The sequence below is a fragment of the Mollisia scopiformis genome, assembly GCF_001500285.1.
Source record: "Mollisia scopiformis unplaced genomic scaffold LY89scaffold_31, whole genome shotgun sequence".
Taxonomy (NCBI): Eukaryota; Fungi; Ascomycota; class Leotiomycetes; order Helotiales; family Mollisiaceae; genus Mollisia; species Mollisia scopiformis.
Window position 1 is genome coordinate 44,651 of NW_017263611.1, and position 22,514 is coordinate 67,164.

The window sequence follows — 22,514 nt, forward strand, 5'->3', positions numbered from 1 at the left end:
CTCACCTGCAGCACGCAATAGCCCGCGTTTATCTCGACAGGCCTGCATGATTATTCGCAAGTCATTACGAGTGTACGTATCACAATTGCAGACTCGGATATTTAGGTATTAAGGGAAATAACGATAATCCATTTGCCAATCTATGCTCAGCCAGGCCAACGCCAATTTTGAAGTCTCACCTGCCAAAACCAGAAGCTTCCGACTCCACCAATGCAGCTCGCTGTACATGAATAGGTAGCTATAAGCAAGAAAAATCTGTCCATCACTCAAGGCATTCCACTCGACAAAAGCCCCATGTGACTACGTGTCAATTAATCACATCTGACCCCCATTCTTCCAGGGCGTAACGAGCTGAACAGAAAAGATTGGCTTTACACCTGAAATTGCTGCTAGATATGCCTCCAGTTCTTCATCTTGGTCGATGGGTAGAGTCATCTCGTGCCCATTCGGCTGCTTGATAACACCTTCAATCCGGAAGACTAGCGTTCCTGGAAATTTGAGAACAGCCAAATGTCGTAGTTCGTCAACCGTGATCGAGCTCAGTGTGCTAACCCAAAGCCTGGCGTTTGACTGAACATCAGAAGCTGGGTGAAGTCGGAAGTAAACAGCAAATGATGATGGGTTTGTTGCAAATCCGGCTTGAGCTGCTTGAGCGGCATACTGTTGGTCTGTATACTGTGGATCCGCAAACTGATTCTGCATTCCACGGCCCATGAGAGAAGGATCATTCGCGGCTGCTAGCAGAAGGGAGGGGTCGATTTGCATGTTGTTGTGATCGAGGATGCTCTGTGGATGAGATGGCATTTGCGGCTGCCTAGTTTGCGGTTGTGCTTGAGCTCGGCCCATTCCACTTTGTGACCCAGACGGCGCTCGAGATTGGTCTTGTACCATTTGGTTCTGCATTTGAGTTTGTGCTTGTGCGAGAGCAGCTGCGCGAAGCAATGATGGGTCTGGCTCGGACTGGAAAGTATTCTCGGGTTCTTCAGCTCCAAACGGATTCATCTCAGAATCTGGGGCAGTGAACGTCGAGTCAAACTTCTTCTTTCTCGTTGGATCCCGCTTCGTCTGGTCGTCCCGTAGACGTTTCATTACATCTCTGCAGAGAACCTCCATTGCTTTGACTTTCTCTTGATGTTGGGGGTCGGATTCTCCTGGAGCAAGAATATTCTGGAGCAGCTGGGAGCTATTGATCCACTGAGCCTTGAGCTCCTTCCAATGATCCTCGCCTGCCTCGAGCTTGCTTGTGAAGTGATCCGCCTTCAGTACTTGATAGAAAGCATTTCGTAGCTGCCGTGACTCTTCCGGATTTACACCCAATGAGTTCTTAGCCTCTGCTATGGTCATACGACGTTCCAAAGTGCGCATTCTCTTCGTAACATCGCTACAGACGACGTCCAATGCCAACTTCTTTGCTTCTTGGTTCTCTTCATTGCCCCAAAACACGGATTGGAGATGCGGACTCTCTTGTACCAACCTATCTTTGGCAGCCTCCCATCTCTCAGGGCCTGCAATGGTCTTCTTTATGATGTCAGCTTCCTCGCAGATCCGTTGAAAGCGACCACGTATGTCACGATACAACCGATTGTCGAGGCTTAGGAAGGCTTTGCTCTCGTCGATCGTAGTCTCGGAGGGGAATCGTGGAGGTCCAGGGGGGTCTGCTGGTAGACCAGCCCAGCCTCGCGTTCGACGTCTTCTCTTTCGAGTTGCCCATCGTTCTGCAGATTCAGCTTGGAGTTTGGCAAGGCGCTCCTGTCTCTTCCGCATAACCTCAGGACTGAGTGGAGGGGAGTCACCTCTGGTAGAGCGTGCAGGGGGATCGGGCATCGATATATCGTCCACGGGCTCGTCCTCGACTTCTGCTTCTGCCATTTGTCCATCGGGGTATAGAGCTTGTTGCAGCTGGTTGATGACATCTTGGTCAGAATCGCGCTTCTTAGTCTTCATCCCGTTAGGGACTCGCAATAGCCATCTATTCTTTGCGCGAACCCGCATGAGCTCCCGCTCTTTGATATCAAAGCCTTCATCGTTGAGGGTCCGGAGCATCTCCCGTTGGGAGGTGTTGCAGTCCCATAACTCCTTCACGCGTTGAACGAGAGCGGCGTTTTTGTGCGCGGGGTTCTGCTTGGAAGGGAAATCCCATCGTTTGAATTGGGTCTGGAACGCACGTTTGCTTCCATGTTGTCAGTACGGACGACGGTATAGATCCTGTACGGTGAAGTACGTGCAGCGGCATACCTTGGAGTGAACTTGTGATGTTCTTTCATATAATCCATGATCTCCTCGAGAGATTTCTTCTCCTCGATATACATTCGATAGCATATCTCTTCTTTGTTCTCCCAGTCGTACACCATTTTTGTTCTATGCGCCTCCAGGCGACTGACAATTCGAATCTTTTCGAATCTGATAATGCTGGTGGATGTGGTTCGTTGGGGTTGCCAGACTGCGTCGACGACGTTGCAGGTTCCTGTACTGAAGCCGCCCCGTTGAAAAGCTCGGACTGCGGCACGGGTCATCTTTAATCCGAGTCATCATACCAAGATCAACGTCCTTCCGTGAAGTTTCATCAAGCACATTTCCATCTCGCTATTGCGAGCTCACCTACATCGGTATCTATATATTCCGTAGTTCAAGGAGTCTCAGAGGCTTGCTTCTCTTTCTTCCCTCTGGTCATGATCACGTGGAGAGCATGCCGAGAGTCGAAGTCTTGGCTCTTGACTGGGCAGTATGCCTGCAATGTTGGACGCAATCTGGAAGAATACTCGTCCAGGAATCGAACGATGATTCTGTCTATCTCCGACATTCATTGCTCATGGGTTTCTTTCGCTACATCTTCTTTCTATAAGATGTCACAAGCTGGAAAAGTTGAGCTCGTCAAACCTAGCACCTCAAGTGTCGTGTTAAAGACTCTCAAAAGTAGAACTCCATCTTCCTTGCTAGTTGTTACCTCCATCGGGGTTTCTCGAAGCTTGTTGCCATCTCCTCCATCGGAGAAATTGCACTGCCCTTGCAATGAAACATATCGGCTTGAGTTACCGCGGTCGGCTCCGCTCTCCGCATTCAGTCTTTTATTAATCTTTTGCTACATGTTTGTGCTATTGTTTTGGGATTGTACCGTTCGTCGATATTCTTTTCAGCATCTAGCCTCGTCCAATCTGGCAATCCCAAGGCAAATTTTGAAAATGGCTCTCTCCTCCAAGAAAATGCAATTAAATTTCTTTGACGCTGCTTGCACGGGTAGTCATACGGCAATTGGGCAATAGAAGTAAGAACACCAAGTATTTTTACCCTAGAAATGCTCATGTGTGCGCAGGAGTCCCAAAGACAATTCTCGAACCAAGGAACGATTAGATTATTGGCTCTGGCTGGCCAAGCTGGCCGAGAAGGGAAAGATCACATCCATTTTCATAGCTGATAGTTATGCTAGTCACAATATCTATGGTGGTTCAGCGGACGCTTCTTATAAAGGCGGCTCCCATATTGGAAAACTCGATCCTTTGATGACGGTATCGGCCATGGCTGCAGTCACGAACTCCGTGTCATTTGGTATCACCGCGAGCACTTCTTACATCCGTACGAAACACATCCTTTTTCTCGATTGCAATTAACGTTCTTGTAACGCCGTACATACTAGCTCGTACGTATTCATCACTAGATCATCTCAGCAATGTAGGCTCTATCTAGCGCATCCACGCACTACATTTGTCCCATTCATAATGCTGATCATCTGACCTAGGGCCGAGTTGGCTGGAACATCGTTACAAGTCACAGTAACTCAGCGGCTCAAGCCATGGGCAGGGAAGAGGTCATGCCTCATGATGAACGATATACAGCAGCTGAAGAGTATATGGATATCGTATATCAGTAAAAAGCTACATTTCCGAATATCCATTCCGATCTGATTTTGCTAGGTTATGGGAAAAGTCGTGGGAAGATGGAGCTCAAGTCTGGCAAGAAGAACCTGAGATGGCCTACGACCCAAGCAAGATACACAAGATTAATTATGAAGGCAAATATCACAAGATGAACGCATTCCACCAAACGCATCCATCGCCCCAGAGGACGCCCTTACTGTTTCAAGCAGGTTCTTTCAAAGCTGGAATCCAATTCGGAGGCAAGCATGCAGAAGCGATATTCTGTGCAAACCCAACAATCGAATCCACAAAGAAGTATACAGCTGCTGTACGTGCCAAAGCTGTGGAGGAAGGGCGGGACCCCCCGTCGATCAAGTTCTTCTTGGGCATCATGCCTATTCTGGGTCGAACCGCTGAGGAAGCAGAGATGAAATTTGAGGCAGCGAAGAAGAATGTCAGTGTCAACGGTGGATTGGCGCGCTTCTGCGGCTTTACGAACGTTGATTTGAGTGGCTATGCAATTGACGAGGAGTTTAATTTCGAAGGCAAGCACCACGAGAACAGCATTCAAGGCGTCATCGACAACATCAAATTAATTGGGACTGAGAAGGTCTTCACGCCTCGAGTTGTGGCTGAAATGTTTGCACTTGGTGGTTCTGGGCCACGGCCTGTCGGAACTCCCGAGATGGTGGCCGACTTTTTTGAAAAATGGTGGAGAGAGGGAGATCTTGATGGGTTTAACTTGAACTGTACGTTGTCTACCATGCAGTCTGCGGCGTCATTGACCAAGACCAGATGTATCGAACCCTGAGAGTTTCGAGGATGTCGTGGAACTACTTATACCAGAACTCCAGAGGCGTGGGATCTACTGGGAAGATTATCCTGTCCCGGGTGGTGCAGCAAGAGAGAATTTGCACAGCAACCCAGGACAAAAGTTGCTTCCGAAAGAGCATCCTGGTGCGAAGGTCCGCTGGGATGTAGCCCGAGAAGCAGCGACTAAACACAAGGCTGCAGAAAGCTGACATCAGCTGGATGGAATTTCATAGCAGACATCTCCGCAAACCCAAGTATTTCCTTTCCAAAAGAGTACCACTTCTTGATATGCTTGCTTGCTTGTTTTAATCGACCCTTTCTGCACCCCGTCGCCAGCACTCAAGTAATGCTGGTTTCGATCCTTCCAGGAACCAGATCTGCGTGCTTTCTTGTCGGGTACCAAGCTGTTGGAATTCATGCAGCAGTGCACAGTTATTGGCGTTTTCGCCATGACAACTTTACCATCTGACTGGAGACGGAGGGGAACTTCCTAAGCTTTCTTGGCCCACATAAGTCTGTGCCAAGACAACACTCCTGCCCGCATTTGTCCAAAATTCCCCACTTTCGTTATCTGCATCTCATTCTGCAGGGTCAATGGACATGTCGGAAGAGCTTCCCGCCCATGTCTCATGTTTCCGACAGCTCATCGTCTGGCCTTGCGTACGCCATACAGCAAGTAGATGTATCGTATCTTTGTCTTGGGAAATTCCAATCTTGGGACTGACCAATCCGAAATTTTGAGTTGATCCAGAAGAGTCCAGCCGTCGTTATCTTAAGTTGTTATCAAGATATCACTCCTGCCAGTGTTGCTCTATGGTAGGAAAAATACGCAGTGGCGACGCTTAAATATAAAGCCACTTCAACGTCCATGCTGATCACTCTGGACTCAAGTCGAGACGCTTTGATCTTTTTCAACTAAGACGGTAATTATACTGCTTTATCTTTTTGTTGCGAATCATGTCGAAGTTCTTTACTTGGGCAGAGCTTCCCGCTCGCGAAGACATATACCAAGAAAGAGGAACCACAAAATGGGGCAACCACGATTTATATCCCATTGTTCCCAAAGAGCGAACATATGGCAGGGGCGCGTTCCTCCTGTATTGGGTAACTTGCGGTGCTGGTCTCTCTACTTTTGCCATCGGCAGTTCATACCTTGCTGTTGGATTGACTGCAGGTGAGGCTTGTGGTGCAATTCTGATAGGCGCTTGTATGTCCAGCTGCAATGCGCTTCTTTGCGGGCGTGTTGGGTCGGAGAAGCACCTTGGTTATGTAAGTTTCATAGCTATTGTTGAAATATGACCCTTACAAGATTTAGACTATGATGGCCCGAGTTTCATTTGGACTTCGTGGCATGTGGCTGCCGCTGTTTTTCCAAATAATGAGCAACATGGTCTTTGTGAGTACAGTGCCGTCTAAAGATTCCATTCACTAATCGCTCAACGTAGTTTGGACTTCAAGCTGTCTACGGCGGTCAGTACTCCTAATTGATACTCCTGTCTAGTCTCTTGCTGATGTCCTTGTAGGTCAAGCTATAGGAATTATGCTCAGCTCCATATTTCCTCAATTCAAGAATTTGAAAAACACTCTCCCCGCCAGGTATTATCTCAACCCATCTGTTCTCACAACCACTAATCGTTGAATAGTGCTGGTACCACCACCCATGACATAATCGGTTTCTTCCTCTACATCATCTGTTATCTACCTATTGTCATTTGGATCAAGCCTCATAAACTCGAAAAGTTCATGTGGCCTGCATTCATCGGCACGGTAGCCACAGTCTTTGGCATCATGGGATGGGCAGTGAACGTATATGGAGGATCAGCCGGTAACTTAGTTGCTCCAGCGATAGCGCTCTCCGCCAGTGATCGTGGATTTCGATTCGTTCAATGCATTAGCAGCGTTGTCGGTACATACGGTGGAGCAGCAGATCGTTTCGCTGACTGGACTCGATTCTCCAAGAAGAAGGACTCCTATGTGCTTGGTTCAGCAACTGCCATGCCAGCTGTGATCACGATGTGTGCTTTACTTGGCGTTCTGACTGCGAGCGCAACCCGGGCTCACTATGGTACTGCAATGTGGCAGCCACTGACGATTCTATCATATATTCAGAAGGATACTTATACACCAGGGGCACGAGCTGCAACATTCTTTGCTGGATTGGCGATTTGGTCTCATCAAATCTTCGTCAACGTTACCCAGAACAATGTGGGTGCGGGAATGGATTTAGCAGGGATCTTTCCTCGGTATATTTCGACCCAGCGAGGAGCAGTTTTGCTCTGTATTTTGGGAGTTTTAGTGCAGCCTTGGAGGTTTTTGACCCAAGCAACCGTGTTCATTTCAGTCATCTCAAGCTTTGGTGGTAAGTCACTCGCGAAACTTCCTGCTGAAAGCAATGATTGAGCACTAGCTAATACACCGGCATAGTTTTCTCTTCTGTTTGTACCGCAATATTGGTGCTCGACTACTGGATCATCCGCAAGCGAGCATGGAAGGTTCCTGATTTGTACCAAGGTGGACCAGAGTACATCTACTGGTACTTTCATGGCATCAATCTACGTGCCTGGTTCGTCTATATCGTTACGGTCATTCCGTCTCTGCGTAAGATCTCTCCTCTTCCATACACCGGTCTCATAGCCGATTATTGCACTGCAGCTGGGTTAGTGCTGAGCATTATGGGACGGACGAAAAGTGGTGCGGTTTAGCTGTATCAGATTTGTTGAATGTTCACTCATTGTGCAGTCATCATAGACTATTATGGTTGAGCATATGTTGAGGAATGGAAGAATCATTACTCTTAGTTAGTGTAGTACTAGTTCAAGGGTATGATTTAATGCATAATGCAACGACTCCACGACTGATGACACCTGTCATCAGCTAGTGGGATCGAGCATTATATAAAGCATGAAGACAACCCTGTAGTTTTAAGAAATCAAGTCAGTTATCACACGCGAATATCAACAAGATTACCTATCTCTTTGATTTCTTTTTCGGTGTGATCCTTCACCTTACAGTCAACAGAATCTTTCCTCCGCCAGGGATAGGGATCGATGAACCATTCGATGGCCTATACACAGTTGAAGGTGTCGCGCCATCCGATGGTGGAGCTGAGACCCTTAGAAAAGAGCCGATGGCTGTTGAGAAGCAAATTATTGCAGATTTGAAAGTCTAGGTTTCTTCCCCATTCATGATAGATTTCAAGGTTGAAAGGCTCCGTGCTTTCTTGGAGGACTGATTAGATTTTGTTGTTTAATATTGATCTCAATGCAACGATGGTCTTGACTTTTGCGCCTCTAGGATACTGCTTGATCAAACTCTTCCAATCCACTATTCATCCAATTCCCATGACCTGAATCGTCCCAACTGTCACCGTCGCCTGTTACCAAGAAGCTAGCTGTGTCCATTCCCATTTCGAATCCCATATCAACATCATCCCAGAACATTGGCTGCCCAGCCATATCACTGATCATCTGTTCCAAATCGTCTGGGATGTTCTTCATAACAGCGTCACTCTGTATACCGTGCAATGTGTCTTGCATGTCATCCTTCATCGAGGTCACCGCAGCTCGTGGGATGTGCTTTCCTTCAGCTATTGCGTCAAGGACTGACTTCTTGACCACCTCGAATAGATCTCGATACTTCTTTCCACCAGACCATTTTTCGGTCATGACGCAAAGAATAATGCTGCAATCAGTCAGAGCACTTATGCTTTTGAACCCGTTACTATTCGAAGTGTCCTGCCACATGCAATAGACTAGTGTAAGGCCTGATTTGATCGGTCAGTAACTAGTGTTTCTCAAATGAGCTTGCATCTAAAAGTTGCGTATCTTACCTGCTAAGAATACGGTCTGCAAGGAAACCGACGTGAAGATCAGTGGGATCCGGTAATGCAAGCGCTTATAGGTCTCACAGACTGCTCTGCATGCTTCCGCACAGAGTGCAAGATATCTCTTATTAATCTTCTCTTCGTACAGTCTAGGCTGAAGCAAAACCCTGATAGTTTTGTGATACGATGCCATCTGTACTCCTTGTCAGATGGGCTTTTTCAACACGATAGCATGTGTATGATAATATCATCCACTCACATGTGAATCATAACTCCGATACTCGTCGCCACGAAAACTCTGCCGATCGCTTGGGTCCCAATGAGTGCTTTCTGGCGGAATTGCAGCTTTCCACGCATATAGCTTCTCTAAAATCAGGTCTGTTGTCTTATAGATTGTTTCGGGAGACTTGACACGGTCGACACGGTATATCTTATGCTGAATCTCGGAGTCAATGACTTTAAGTCTAAGCAAGTGGATATAGCATGACATTGTAGTTTGAGGAAATGCTGGGACTGATCGATCCACTTCTGCAGCCGCTTTCAAGACATTCAAGTCTCGATTTGCTTCGTCGACATCTAGAGGAAGCTGTACTTTGTGAGCTCCGGGCCGTGAATTAGAAGAGGACACTGACATCGATATCAATATCGTGGTCTGAAATTGAAGGTGGTCGGCCCATTGCAATAGCGATTTCACGGTCCCACCAATAACAGGACCAAAAGAGTCTCTTATTCAATTCCGCCTTCAAAGAAGGTCCCGCCGACCTCCGTCGTCGATGCAGTCCAAGTTCAATACACATTCTCATCGCCAAACCTGTAAACGTCCTATCCATTCATTCCGTCAGTCTTTTCTTCAACGACTCGAGAAATAGGCACTAACCAAGCTCCCGGTTCCTTAGGCATCCTCAAGCAATGTTGTCCCAATAGCAACAGGTAAGTGAGGGACCTGCTATCACCATATCGTAGGATCGTTTCTCGATTGTTCAGCGCAATTTCATAGTGTCTTTCGGGATGATACGCCTTGCTCAAGTCTCCTGTCTGTGACTTGATCGTCAGCTCATTACAATTTAGAGCGATCCAACAGACTCGACAACTACTAGCTTTTCCTAGAAATTTCATACTTTCTCCAAAAAATGCCCTCCAAGTCCGTATATCAAATTTAGAATGCTCTCCTCGTACACGTTTCTCAGGCTACATCGTCGTTTGTGCAAGTCCAGAACCTCGAAAGAGTACATGATTGGGAAGTTCGTGTAGAGATGCCCAAGATATGCATTAACCATTCTTTCCGCAGCATCCCGGTTTATTTGGGAAAGTTGAAATGTGCTCATGTCTTGTAAAGAGTTTGTGTCACTTGCCACAGACTCGGTGCGAACAGTGCTATCTCTCCTCAAGCTCTCATGCTGAAACAAAAGATCTGTTTTCCCGGCAAGAGCAGATTCTAGAGCTCTCCCTAAAGTCATAGTCGAAGCGCCGCCAACATAAGATCCCGCAATATCAAGTGAGAGATCTCGAATGGCGTTCAGCAAAGGTTGAATCTCTCCTTCTTCGCTGCCATTCAAGTCTTCCAACAAATGGTCGTGAGACACCGTACGATCCCCTCCCTTCGTCAAAATCGTCTCGAGCTCGGCCACTCGATCTTCCAGGGCTTTGATATACACTTTTGCTTGACTGGGCTTTGGATAGCTGGGTATCACATAGTGACATTCGAAATTTAGCCGGGAACATCTTGAGCAAGAAGGTTGATTGCCGTTGCACTGTCTCGGAAAATTAAGTCATTATTTCGAGGCAAAGATTTACGCCGCTCACCTTTTGTTTTCTTTGTTTGCATCTTTGACAAGCAAGCGATACTCGAGATCTTTTCACCGGCTTTGAAAGAAAGCTTGGAGACAGATGGTCCTCCGGACTTGAAACCACTGGCGGACTGATTAATCCGTCTTGATCCATTCTTCTTGTTCGTGATAAGATAGAGAAGTCGAGGAAGTTAAACAAAACGAAAGGTAAGGCTAGAATGATTATTGCTTGATGGGATATTCGAGATTGGGAGCCTCTCATGTCGATGATTAGCTAGGTTGGGGTGACCTGGGGCTTATCTACTTTCATCTTGGCAGCCAACTCCTGCCGCATTGATAAGATTGCAACCATCAAGTCAACGGGAGTCAGACAAATTCCGATATCGATAGCAATAAGGCTGCGATGTTTCTGAAAGCTGTCTTTTTTACATGTTGAAAATTCGCCAAGTACGTTTGCAGAAGGTGCAGAGCCTCCGCGGGCAAAAAAGGGGACTTCTTGACACTTGCTGATTGGCCCATGACCGAGATGAGGAAACAACCACGACGCGACGCGTCTCCCACATTTCTCAAATCACTAACTTCCTTCCTTCCTTCCTTCCTCCCCGTTGGACATCAATTTACTAGTGGAAGCACATGTTAATGATTTTCTTCGCAGCAAACTCCGCATATCGCTGTTGCAGTTTGCGGGCTGCTCTTTTTCGTCCCACCTTCTCCCCACCTTTGATCACATCGCACTCCCAACGTCCTCGACCGAAGCGGGACAGTCTTCCGCTGCGGTGCAGCCTACCGACACGATGAACAAGCAGGGTCGGTACTACTGACGATATCTTGAGCCAGGCGGAAGTAGCATGGCAAAGTCATGCTTCCGCATGGCCTCGTACTATCGTCAGTCGGTGTACGATCCGTTGATGTAGGTTCCGCTTCAGCAACCTTTGACTTCCGTCGAAGATTTCCTTCTTGTTGTAGCAGTATAAGTTCTTTCAGGACTTGAGTCTGAGGTCATTTCTATTCGTTCCCCGAAGTTTTCAAACTCCGTGAACCATCGAAAATGGCGCCCAAACGGAAGATCCATCTCAATTTCTTTGAGATGGCTTACAACAATGCACACATGGGTCTTGGGATGTGGAAGTAAGTATTTATTCTTTCTGATTAGTTTCTCTAAGCTAACTCTCGTGACAGGCTCCCTCAAGATTCTCAGCCGACCAAGGACAGCCTGGAATACTACATCTGGCTTGCGAAATTGGCAGAGAAAGGCAAGATCACTGGGATTTTCTTCGCAGATGTCTACGGAGTGGACGACACATTTCCAGGTCAATTCAAGGCACAGTTCAAAGCTGGCGCAAATTGTGCTCAGATGGATCCGATCGTATTTGTCAGTGCCATGGCATCGGTTACAAAGTCATTGTGTTTTGGAATCACTGGGAGTACATCTTATATCAAGGTGAGTTTCCGGGCCCAGTAGTAGCGTGCCTATTTTCTTCTTTTTCTTCTTCTGCCGAACGATACTAATTGTGCTATTCAGCCTTTTGTTCTCGCTCGTACCTATTCCACTCTTGACCACGCCACCAAAGGAAGGATAGCATGGAATATCGTCACCAGTTACTCGACATCTTCAGCAAAAGCGAACGGGAATGACAAGATCACGGCTCATGACAAGCGATACGAGAAGGCCCATGAATATCTAGACCTCGTAAGATACCACCAATATTTTGTGGAAACCCAGGATGTTTCACTAATAAATGAAGGCTGTGGGAAGGCTCTTGGGAAGACGACGCCAAAATGTTCGACCGTGAGACGGGTATTGCCTATGACCCTAACAAAGTTCACCGGGTAACTTTTCTGGGAAATCACCATAAGACGGCAGCTGTTGGAGCCTGCCACCCTTCGCCGCAGCGAACGCCTGTCCTCTTTCAAGCCGGTCAGTCCACTGCTGGAAAAGCCTTCGCAGCTGCAAACGCGGAGGCCGTCTTTGTCGGTGGAGGGAAGCCCTCGGATACTGCTCCATACGTCAAGGAATTGCGAGCTGCTGCCGCCTCGCATGGCCGAGATCCAAATCATGTGAAAGTCTTCCCACAAATGACACCGATCTTGGGACGTACAGTTGAAGAGGCGCAGGCAAAGTACGAGAAGTATAAAGCAATGGCTGACTGGGAAGGTGGAATTGCCAACCCGAGTCAGTACTTGTATGTCGACCTGAGCGCGTATCCCGTTGACGAGCCTTTTGATGTCAACTCGGTAGGAAAGTCTGACAATGCAGTTCATGCTATCATCAATACCTTAAAACGGTACGCAGATCAGGTAGTTACACCAAGAATACTGGGTGAGAATATGGCTTTTTGTGGATTTGGTCCGATGCCAGTCGGCACACCAGAAATGGTTGCAGATGTGATGGAGGATTGGGCCAACAATGCCGACATTGATGGCTTCAATATTGCTTGTAAGAACCCTGAAACCCCAATAAAGCTCGGGTTACTGAACAAATAGATGTCTCCAATCCCGAGTCTTACGAAGATCTGGTCGAACTCTTAGTTCCTGTTTTACAAAAGCGCGGTCTGATGTGGGACGACTACACAGTACCCGGAGGCACCTACAGAGAGAACCTCCTCGGTACGCCAGGACAACCAGGAGTGCCTGAAGGTCATCCTGCGAGACAATTTCGTTATGATAACCTAAAAGAAAAGTATGCAGATGAAAATGGCGATATCACGATTGATCGGAGGAATGCGGCGCAGGAACCAGAGGTAGAGACAATAATTACTACATTGAACGATACAACCCTCAATGAACAGCCAACCTTGGTCAAAGCCTCGGCCTGAACGGATGCCAAGGTTGACTTGGTGTCGACAAAGTCTGCCATGCACTGGATTATGACAAGGGGACACCATGCTGACCAACTGCGGAGCCGGATGGAATTCGAATTTTCACAAGCATGTTGGCATTCAAGTGCAGTGGCATCTACTTGTTCATCCTCAATAGTGTATTCAGTCCTTCGAAATATCATGCATGTTGAGTGCTGTTTTGTAAGGTGATTACTTTCCAGCAGTAGCTCCCAGAGGTTTGATTTCGAACCCAGACAGATCATTCAGTCTTGTCTATCCGACGTCACATTGCCTAATATTTGCTAAGTGCTACCCAACGCAAGCGATTCCAAGCATGAGAATTCCATTAAGACAGCAGTGGAAAGCTACACACCTCCAGCGACTATTACTTTCAGTGTTTTTATTTTGATGGTTCTGATTGTATTTTGGGTTATCTCTTATTCGACTCAGCCTCTCTGCATGTGACTTGGTGTGCATGCCAATCAAAAGCAACCACGAATCGACGCAGCGAGATTTGTCAAGTGGCACTTCAAATAAGTATAGCGACGCTGCTGCTAAGAATGCGACAGGACCGAGCAAGATACTCATATTTGTGTCACTAGTAAGACAAGCAACGATGGAGGATGACAACGGAACCTACGAGTATTCGAAGATAACTCAATCAGGGACTATAAGACTCATTCTGCTTCATCCCTCGGATGACCTGGAGGCTGGGCTAATCTGTTCACTTATCGATGCACGCTTGCAAGAATGCGACGACGATGTTGTCGAGCACTATATAGCTATATCTTATGTTTGGGGCAAGGCTGTTGAGAACAAGTCGGTTCTCGTGGATGGAAAATACCTCGAGATCACCGCTTCACTGGATCAGGCTCTCCGGCATGTCCGCGATCCAAGCAGAATACTGCGCATCTGGGCTGATGGCATCTGCATCAATCAAGGTGACGTCCAAGACCGCAATACGCAGGTCGCTATCATGGATTCCATTTATGCGACTGCTCGACACACAATAATATTTCTGGGCCCATCCTATTCCGAGCATGAACTGTTCCTCCAAAAGATGGAAGCTCTGAGTTTATCACGGGAATCAAGTGACAAACAGGCGGATTCAGGGTCTCCACAGGGCATGCTTGAGTATCCATGGTTTGGGAGGGTTTGGATTCTACAAGAATTGGCACTATCACCAGATCCGAGGGTCCAGATTGGCCGTGTTCGTGTACGGTGGAATCATTTCTCGAAAATGATAGAAGGAGAAGCTGTCACCGTGCAGTCATTATCAACTCGTCGCAAGCTCTTTCACGAGATGTGTCAGATAAGAGGCAAGCTCCAGGGTAGAATGTATATGGGGGCAGAGAGCGAATTCAAGATCACTATTCTCGATGTTCTTCAAGCCAGGCGAGGTCTTGGTGTCACGGATCCGAAGGATATGATTTATGCGCACTTGGGAATCTCCGAGTCTCAACTCAAGTCACACATTACTATCGATTACTCCAAGTCAAAAGCACAGGTGTACGAAGAAACCGCTCGGTATATCGATAATAACAGCGACTTCTTCTCTGTCCTTACCCTTGTGGAAAAGGTGGATTTGCACACTCGCTCAGGATTGCCGACATGGGTGCCGGATTGGTCAGTTGAACTAGAATCTATGTCGAATAAAGCACGCATTCCAATCAACACAACATTTGGCACAAGTCCTCCAAAGTTTAGATTCACTGAGATACCAGGCGTTCTTGTTGTCCCAGGCTATCTTACTGGAAGGATTGCGTACATCGCTTCTGAGGAGCTCCTGAGTGACCTTGTGAAGAGGCTCGACAAACTATATCTTGCAACTGATCAAGCAAGGGCCATATTGGAGTTTTTACCGACAACGGAAATGCAAGGCGTCATTGAAGTATTACTCACATACTGCGCTTACTACTACAAAAAGTGGTCGAAGGATTTTGTCGGGACAACCGCACATCCTAATATTACCACAGAGGAAGTGAAAAGCTACTTAGAGGACTATCTCAAAACTAATCCAAATTGTATATCGGAACATGTTGCCAATCTTCCAGAGACGACTCGAAACATTCTCGATGAGAGAGCAACTGATTCACGCGTACTACTCGGATTCCTTGTCCAGATGACTTATGAACTATCCGTCCAAGCCAAACATGAAGACAGATTAGAGAGTGGAAGCCGGCTAGCATTGGCCCAGAAAGGCAAAGACATCAAATTCTGCTTTGCACCAGCACATTCTTGCGTCGGCGATCTCATTGGAACCCACTTTAGCCGCAAGGATATTTTTCTCTTCCGCCGCGATGAACAGGAACCTTCACCAGCGAACAAAGTTCTAATAAGGCAGTCACTAGGTGCTGAATTCGAGGAGGCCAATAATTATCCCTCGCTTGACATTATATCCTGCACATACGTGGGTTGTGGCCCGATCCAATGGCTACGCGAGTCAGAACGTATGGGAAGACCATATTATGTCTGGGCGTCTCCAAGGCCGGACTGTCCAGATACTCTGTTCGCTATTCATTGAAATATCAAACTCCTTGATAGTCTCAGGATATGAAGGACAACGCAGATTTTCGAGAAGGATGTTATGGGTGTAATTTCTCTGCTTCTCAACGTATAAGGTATCTGCTGTGCCATTTCTCTGTATACTGATGCTATGTGAACTTAAAGCCTCCAGTTCGACTTGGGAAGAACCCAGTCGGGTCTACGCTCTGTTGAATAGCCTTCAGTTTTATATACCCATCATTCTCATAGCTCTGCAGAGGCATTTGGTCATACATAGCATCATTCATGAAAATTGGGTTGTACTCCTCCTCTTCCAAGTTTCCCGCCTCAAAGTGAGTGTTTTTAATTCCAGCATATACTGTTTTGGCATATTCGTCAATGGTGGCTGTGATATTCATCGACATTGCGTGAGCATCATCATCACCCAACGCTGTCAACCAGGAAATATCATACTCCATCCACATTCGGTCTCCTTCAGCTGGATTCATGCCTAATGCATTACCTCCAGCTGCGACTGATTCAGCGGGAATGATGTAGGGCATGGGTTGAAAGGCAAGGCTGAAAATGAATCCTGGGTGGAGAATACCTTCCGTCATAACGTAATTTCTCCATTCATTATAGTGATAGTTGTACAATGCTTTCCCTGTAGCGTTCGGAAGGTTTGGAAGAGTGGTGGCCTATACACAATTAGCTATTTAGATGGCATCCATGTTCAACGAATCCGGTATTCTTACTCGAATTAGATATCTCAATCCATAGAGGTTGGTGCCATCATCGCTGTTGATCTACAACTCGGGTCAGGGGCGAAAAACCTCATATCAGAGTGATGACCTACCAAGTCATAATAACTTCGAGTTTCCGTGCCGTCAGTCAAAAACGGGATGGCATTAAATTCGTCGAAGATACCGGCGGGCGCAGTGGGCCCATCGTAGAAGAAGAACACAACAAAAATTTCCAGAAGACTGTCGATAGCTATCTCTCCAGTTACAATCACAGCGGCTTTCGGATCTTTGTCGTAGTTCTCGTTGAAGTTCTCCGTCGCGTTCAAAAGCGCCTCTGCTTCGGTTGCAGCATACGATCGGATGCCGCCCCAAATCTGGCAAAATCAGCCTGGAGTGTTCAGGTTACGTCTGCCGTTGTCACAAACCTGACCGATCGGATGGGTCTTCATGGTGAACTTCGTTACAATTCCTTTTTGGATGTCAACGTGAGATCCGTTTCGGAGCGATGGAGGGAATCATACCAAATTGATTTCCGCCGCCTTTCAGCGCCCAGTATAAATCGGAATTGCTAGAGGCATTTGCATTGACAATGGAAGCGTTCGCAAGAACAACTTCGTAGTTGATGACATTGTCACAGACCAAGCCATACTCAGCGCTAAGAAAGCTCAGCCCGCCACCAAGGGTGAGTCCACCAACACCAACATCGCCTGATTTTACATGGTCAGCTTCACAAGATTTTGCTTCCTCTAGGAAATCATACTTACCAAGACGACCACTCACAACCGTCACTCCAGTCCCATCCAGCGCTTCTGCAACCTGAACCCATCTTGCGCCTGGCCCTATATCTGCCGTAGTTGTATCTTCTGACAAGACAGTCGATGAGAGATTGCTCATAGAAATGAGCACACCGCCCTCGACGGAAGAATAGCCAACATTGGGGTTATGGCCGCCACTTTTCACTGCAAAGGGAACCCCAGTATTATTTTGGAGGATAGAAACAATCTGGGATACTGCTAAGGCAGAGGTAGGGTATACTGCACAGGCCGGTTGCAAGTCAGCGTTTGCGGCGCTCCAATAATGGCTCTGTGCATCAGTCCATTGAGGGTTAAGTGCGTCAGCCAAAGTCAAGACTTCTGTGCCAGTTGCAGAGATAGATTGACATGCTGCTGTGGCATTGACTGAAGATGCCGCTCGAGTGAGGGGAAATGATAATGCCAGAGCGCTGAGCAAGGAATGGCGGACGTTGACACCCATTTTGGGTGACCTTTTCTTTTACAGAATTATCTATACAAAGGAAGGACACGAGATGTATAAATGGCATTGGCTTCAATCACCAACCATGAGCTCCAATACGCTACGAAGCTCAGCTCGCAGAAGTGTCTCGAAATAGCATGTGCCGATGAGAGTATTCCATGACCCCGCAGGTCGAGTAGTTAAAGAGACTATCAAAGAGTGCACGAGGAAGGGCTGCACGGCGTCTTACTGCCATTTGTAGGAAAAGATCAGCAGAAATGTTCAACGGACAGGCATGCGGTGAACGAAAGAGACCAACGCCGTTCTGACCTTAATTAATGATGACAACCTTGCCCTTACAGAATGTCCTGAACCGAGCCGCGCTGCCCAGCCCAGCCCAGCCTGGTTCAGTTCGGTACTGTATCCGATTTAAGGACCTGGACGACATCGAAATGGTCTCGGATAATGGATTTGTTGGCAATTCGTTGGCACCAATAGCTTCTAATCAGGCAAAAGCACATTTGGTGATGCCTGAAAAACAGTTTCGTCATTCCATAGTTGTTTGATCTCTCTGTGCTCGTATCCTTCCGAGGATGCCTCTATTCGATTTTTTTTCTCGTGTCGTATCCGTCTTTCCTGGCAAATATGAGTGGACATACCTCCGCACATGGAACAATGCTTGAGCATTGTCATCCGAAAATCTTGATCTTCGAGGTTTTAACCGAGGAGAGCTCGCTTGGAGGCTAGCGTTACCACCCCACGGGGCCACTTCCCCACTGTGCACCTTGGCGTTGCTGATCTCTGATCGACTCTGCAATTTCCACATCTACCGAACCGAGCGAGCAACTTTCACCCAATTTTCATGTGAGATGAGGCAAAGCATTTATTACATTGAACATTACAAAGTCTGGTAACGACTGCTTCTTGGAAGTTGTCCGTACTGTAACCGAGGTGGAGTGCCGGCATGCATATCTGACAGTCCGGTGTCAGTCCCTTCTACTTCTCCTGCTCTGCGCTTCCCGAACCTTTGCCAAACGCTCGGTTTTTGAATCCTTCTCTCGCTCAGCCCGCTTTCTATCTTCCACTGCGTAGTGCGCTATCTCAACTGTAACCGGTACTGCACCCTCCTGCCCATGAACCTCCATCAAGAGGGCGAAGATCGCTTGGCCATCTTGTCCCAGCCATGAATTCCATTGCTTCCATTCCTTCATGTACAAGTTTGGCCCCCAGCCCTTGAATCCTGCTGCGAGTTCTTTTGCTACTTCGGTCGACTTGCCAGAGTATTCGCTGAGGACCGCTGCAATCCAAGCTTGACATTGGGAATTTTTCCATCGCCATAATGGGGTTGTGGCAGCTGTTATGCTCGTTTCGTCGTCTGGAATGGATGATACTACAACTAGAACAGGTGCTAAATTGTTATTTGCAGCTGGTGGCCTTGAACCGATATGGGCTTGTGGTGGAATCGGAACATCTGATGAGACAAAAGTCGATGCCGATAGGTGTGGTGGAGTAATTCGGGACTGTGATGTAGTTGATTCATGGCTTAGCACGAGCTGGTCCCTCAATGCTGGGTGAGCTGAAAGTTCTGGCGCATCGTCTTTGTGCAATTGATCGGAGCTTACAATTGTCCTCCTTCCTGGCTCGTAAGGTGGTGGTGCTACATGCTCAACCTCTCCTGGTCGAATCCTTATTCGACGAATCCCTGAGCACGTGCTACCCATTCTGGGTCGCGGTGATGGAGAATCATGAAATACCAGAATCAAATCCTTGAGGCGGAGGACGTATTTCAATGATCAGCTTTCCTCCTCTTTGGGAGAGGTATCAATCTTTTGATACTCATTGAGTGTCATTGATAAATGCTCACACCAAGAATAGATAATCCTTGTCCCGCGTTGAGTGTCACGAACCACCCCCCTTAATGTAAAGCACGTGATCTCGTTTCTTCTTAATGAGCTGTCAGCCTACCCTATCCATGTAACAGCTCTAATTGTATCCGAAAAGCCTCATCAGTTACATGTTGATAGCCTTGCGTACGACTGCCTCACTTCCTGTTGCTCTTCTCCTAGCCTACCAAGACCTTCGATCCCTTCTGCTGCCGGAGTTCACTTGGAGGGTGCACACCTGCAACCAGCGCTTTATGGCTGCTCCCCGTCTCTTGTAGCAACCACCAGTATTGGACTCTGAGCAAACCGTCTCACGAACACGTGTGGCTCTTTCATAACTTCAGGTATGTATAGGCTACATATCGGAGTTCCATAGCTTGAGTTCATTCCGAGATCCATGCTCAATAACAGGAGAATTCATGATTCCGTCCACTTGCTTCTAGCATTGCTAACCTTTTCTATTTGAGCAGACACGGGCTTATTTGGAGCTCCCGGAGTCCCGTACAGACTTGAGTAGAGTTGCGTTTGCTTCGGTTAGGTGAGGACAGAAAGATGGATTTTCGTGGGGTGATTGCGATGCATGGTACAAGCCGATTGGGGAGAAAGAAGATTATGATGCACATCTTACATTGGAGAGTTTATTGGATGGATTTTCGTTCGAGCTGGTCCCTCTCCTAGGCAATATTTTCCAATAAGATGCTTTGGAGACGGCCAATGCCAAGTCACAACCTCACTGTACCTCCTTCCAAGGATCGTGCACTCCAATACTTCTAGGGACTGCACCCTTTTCTCTCTGCAAATTGTATATCAACATGCATACAGAGTGTGCTTTGTGCTTGTTGCCAAATATCATTTCCCAGTTCCGGATCGTGGTAGCAAATAACGAAGGTCCAAATCCTTGGAACTTTGCCGCAGCTTTCTCTCCATCGACCTCATCGTATCCCAAATACCATACACTAACTGCTGTAATCCACTCTCGGCATTGTTTATTGGTCCATGTCCACTGAGATGTCTTCGAAGCAAGTTCTTCGTGTCGGTTCGGTTGCTGTCTCATTCTTGCGAGACTCTTGAGCAGTCCCTTGTATGATTTGGCGTTGGCGCTTGCGGATTTTTGGCCCTCTTTGCCGTCTCTGCATTTCTCGACGGAAGCTTCCTTGCTCTTTTCCATGGTTGGCTTTGTGGATGTCGAAATCTCGTGCTGTTCGCTATAAGCAGGAGGTATTTGACTTGGAAAAAAAACATGCTTCTGTGCTGAGTTTGGACGTTCGGACATTGGAGATGAGTTGCCAACGAGTGAGGTAGTAATTGTTCAAATGACAGCGAAGGCAGTCCAAATATGGGGAACCTGATAATTGAATTCGTGGGGAAGCTAAGAAATTGACCTGCCAAAGTGGTCATCACACGAATGTCGGGCCCTTCTGGAGCAATTCTAGATCGATTCTAGCTGCGATAGCGCGTACTAGCACCCATACTTATGAGTTGAAAAGGTATGACTTTTCCTGATGGTAAGACGTCATGTAATGAATACGATGATGTACTCCATAGCAGGAATCCCCACATTGGAAAAGTAATTGTTTGAAGGCATAGAGCTAGTCTTGTGATATCCGACCGATGTGACCCTTCCAAAATGTGAAAGCTAAAATCATTGCAATATACAAGCAGCAATATTTCCTCGCACGCGCTCACCCAAAGAGTACTTTAAAGCAGTCTAGTCAGGGACGGAACATCCAATCAGAAGGATTGAACAAGATCTCGAACTCCACGGCCTCAAAGGTACCAATCGCTGCATAGATGTCGTTGTATCCTTCCAGTCCTATAACAGGCAGGTCTTGCTCCGCGTCTCCTTCCTCGTGTAAGTTCCAGCCACCGTCTTTCATACCATTCCTCGTGAAGAATATCTCGACATTGATCGGTGTTTGAACTCCGGATGGAGCGGCATCATATGATGGTGGAGCATTCAAGTCTCTGGCTGTGAAGGACATTCCAATGCCCACGTTTTCTCCAGGTTTAAATGGTTGTGTGAAGTCTTTTCCACCCCAACGATCATTGATATATTTGCTTCCATCATCACCATGAACGGCCAAGCAACCCCGGTGCCAACCAGGAAGTCGAAAGGTAGGGTAAGGAGAAGCACCAAATCCCATCGCAAGACTGACTTCTCTTCTATTTCTCTTCGCGATCCTGACCTCGTAGTATATTATTTTGCTTTTCCCTGTTCTCATAGGAAAATGTGCCATGACAGAATAGAGTGGAATCGTAGAGGTAATGCAAGAGTCTGGACAACTTGACTTCGTCTTTCCAGCCCAAATTCCAGGTCTTGGACGATCCAATGTGCCTTGATAATTGCGAGGTGTTATGACTCCGATATGTCCTTCAGCCAGTGCTTCGAGAGCTGCTTCAGGGAAGGTGATGGGCGCGGTCATAGTATTTCGTTTGCACCATTCTTCACCCTGTTCCGCTTCCCTTTCCGTCGCATTATTTGTAGAGCTTCGCTGGTTTCCCGAGAAGAATGAAGGTGGAGGTGGCAGCAGAGAAGTATCCGGCACGGCAGTCTGCCAATCGTGTTGAGGTTGTTGTGAAGGAGGAGGCCCTGGGGGAGGAGCATAATCGTCCTGTCTGTTTGGAGGAGGGCCCGCGGGAGGACTGTAGCTATCGACGTTCGTGTGCGATGGTGGTGGGCCAGGTGGCGGAGCGTAATTTTCCTGTGGCATTTTGCTTGAGTTGCTCGGAGCTGGAATTGATTCAAGTGGTCTTGAGTTGGGGTTGGAGTCTTCCTGTTGGGCCGAGAGATCCTCTGCTCTCGATTTGCTGCCGAAGCACATTAGGAGTACGACTGAATGAAAACTGAATTAGAATCTTTACTTGACCTTCGAACGGGAGACATATGACCCTCTTCTGATGTCACAGGGCAGTGCAGTGCTCGCCTTCAGCAATGCCCGTTCGCTCTTATGTGCCAAGAGCGGCGGAGGCGTATTTGAGATGTAAGGCGGGAAGCTGTGGCAGAATTCCCAAAAAGGTCCAACAGCATCTGTAACAACGAGCAAGCGAGCCGAGCGGCTGAGGACCCAACCAACTTTA

At 47.4% G+C, this 22,514-nt stretch overlaps 11 protein-coding genes across 11 annotated transcripts; 5 read left to right on the forward strand and 6 right to left on the reverse strand.

Moving 5' to 3' along the window:
- Nucleotides 1–106: 106 nt before the first annotated feature.
- On the reverse strand, nt 107–2,445 carry LY89DRAFT_690705 (uncharacterized protein). The gene is made up of 2 exons (XM_018216147.1): nt 2,236–2,445; nt 107–2,170 (listed from the first exon to the last, which is right to left on the reverse strand). Exons 1-2 carry the CDS (start codon nt 2,349–2,351, stop codon nt 316–318), a joined length of 1,971 nt encoding a protein of 656 aa, XP_018063009.1. The 5' UTR covers nt 2,352–2,445; the 3' UTR covers nt 107–315.
- A 133-nt stretch (nt 2,446–2,578) lies between these two features.
- Nucleotides 2,579–3,730, forward strand: LY89DRAFT_322600 (uncharacterized protein). Its single transcript, XM_018206724.1, has 2 exons — nt 2,579–3,262; nt 3,311–3,730. Exon 1 carries the CDS (start codon nt 2,670–2,672, stop codon nt 3,258–3,260), a length of 591 nt encoding a protein of 196 aa, XP_018063010.1. The 5' UTR covers nt 2,579–2,669; the 3' UTR covers nt 3,261–3,262; nt 3,311–3,730.
- A 57-nt stretch (nt 3,731–3,787) lies between these two features.
- On the forward strand, nt 3,788–4,873 carry LY89DRAFT_676570 (bacterial luciferase-like protein; the record flags this gene model as incomplete). The annotated part of the gene is made up of 3 exons (XM_018213602.1): nt 3,788–3,840; nt 3,909–4,600; nt 4,647–4,873. The coding sequence occupies 3 exons, from the start codon at nt 3,788–3,790 to the stop codon at nt 4,871–4,873; spliced, it is 972 nt and encodes a 323-aa protein (XP_018063011.1).
- Nucleotides 4,874–5,339: 466 nt separating this feature from the next.
- On the forward strand, nt 5,340–7,609 carry LY89DRAFT_658327 (uncharacterized protein). The gene is made up of 6 exons (XM_018212472.1): nt 5,340–5,933; nt 5,980–6,060; nt 6,110–6,134; nt 6,188–6,260; nt 6,308–7,023; nt 7,089–7,609. Exons 1-6 carry the CDS (start codon nt 5,622–5,624, stop codon nt 7,364–7,366), a joined length of 1,485 nt encoding a protein of 494 aa, XP_018063012.1. The 5' UTR covers nt 5,340–5,621; the 3' UTR covers nt 7,367–7,609.
- A 345-nt stretch (nt 7,610–7,954) lies between these two features.
- On the reverse strand, nt 7,955–10,536 carry LY89DRAFT_676572 (uncharacterized protein; the record flags this gene model as incomplete). Its single annotated transcript, XM_018213603.1, has 7 exons — nt 7,955–8,427; nt 8,494–8,680; nt 8,747–9,073; nt 9,120–9,309; nt 9,365–9,522; nt 9,606–10,238; nt 10,291–10,536. The coding sequence occupies 7 exons, from the start codon at nt 10,534–10,536 to the stop codon at nt 7,955–7,957; spliced, it is 2,214 nt and encodes a 737-aa protein (XP_018063013.1).
- Nucleotides 10,537–11,322: 786 nt separating this feature from the next.
- LY89DRAFT_676573 (bacterial luciferase-like protein) lies at nt 11,323–13,090 on the forward strand (the record flags this gene model as incomplete). The annotated part of the gene is made up of 5 exons (XM_018213604.1): nt 11,323–11,402; nt 11,454–11,715; nt 11,797–12,055; nt 12,097–12,711; nt 12,759–13,090. 5 exons carry the CDS (start codon nt 11,323–11,325, stop codon nt 13,088–13,090), a joined length of 1,548 nt encoding a protein of 515 aa, XP_018063014.1.
- Nucleotides 13,091–13,681: 591 nt separating this feature from the next.
- LY89DRAFT_658330 (HET-domain-containing protein) lies at nt 13,682–14,627 on the forward strand (the record flags this gene model as incomplete). The annotated part of the gene is made up of 1 exon (XM_018212473.1): nt 13,682–14,627. A coding segment is annotated over exon 1 (918 nt), but the record flags the coding sequence as incomplete, so codon positions are not given.
- Nucleotides 14,628–15,711: 1,084 nt separating this feature from the next.
- LY89DRAFT_711394 (FAD-binding domain-containing protein) lies at nt 15,712–17,574 on the reverse strand (the record flags this gene model as incomplete). The annotated part of the gene is made up of 6 exons (XM_018217900.1): nt 15,712–16,275; nt 16,333–16,383; nt 16,434–16,694; nt 16,746–16,789; nt 16,842–17,027; nt 17,085–17,574. 6 exons carry the CDS (start codon nt 17,572–17,574, stop codon nt 15,748–15,750), a joined length of 1,560 nt encoding a protein of 519 aa, XP_018063016.1. The 3' UTR covers nt 15,712–15,747.
- Nucleotides 17,575–18,486: 912 nt separating this feature from the next.
- On the reverse strand, nt 18,487–19,460 carry LY89DRAFT_690711 (uncharacterized protein). The gene has a single exon (XM_018216148.1). It carries the CDS (start codon nt 19,272–19,274, stop codon nt 18,540–18,542), a length of 735 nt encoding a protein of 244 aa, XP_018063017.1. The 5' UTR covers nt 19,275–19,460; the 3' UTR covers nt 18,487–18,539.
- Nucleotides 19,461–20,166: 706 nt separating this feature from the next.
- Nucleotides 20,167–20,604, reverse strand: LY89DRAFT_741515 (uncharacterized protein; the record flags this gene model as incomplete). Its single annotated transcript, XM_018220716.1, has 1 exon — nt 20,167–20,604. One exon carries the CDS (start codon nt 20,602–20,604, stop codon nt 20,167–20,169), a length of 438 nt encoding a protein of 145 aa, XP_018063018.1.
- A 324-nt stretch (nt 20,605–20,928) lies between these two features.
- LY89DRAFT_322718 (uncharacterized protein) lies at nt 20,929–22,492 on the reverse strand. The gene has a single exon (XM_018206725.1). It carries the CDS (start codon nt 22,256–22,258, stop codon nt 21,149–21,151), a length of 1,110 nt encoding a protein of 369 aa, XP_018063019.1. The 5' UTR covers nt 22,259–22,492; the 3' UTR covers nt 20,929–21,148.
- Nucleotides 22,493–22,514: the final 22 nt, after the last annotated feature.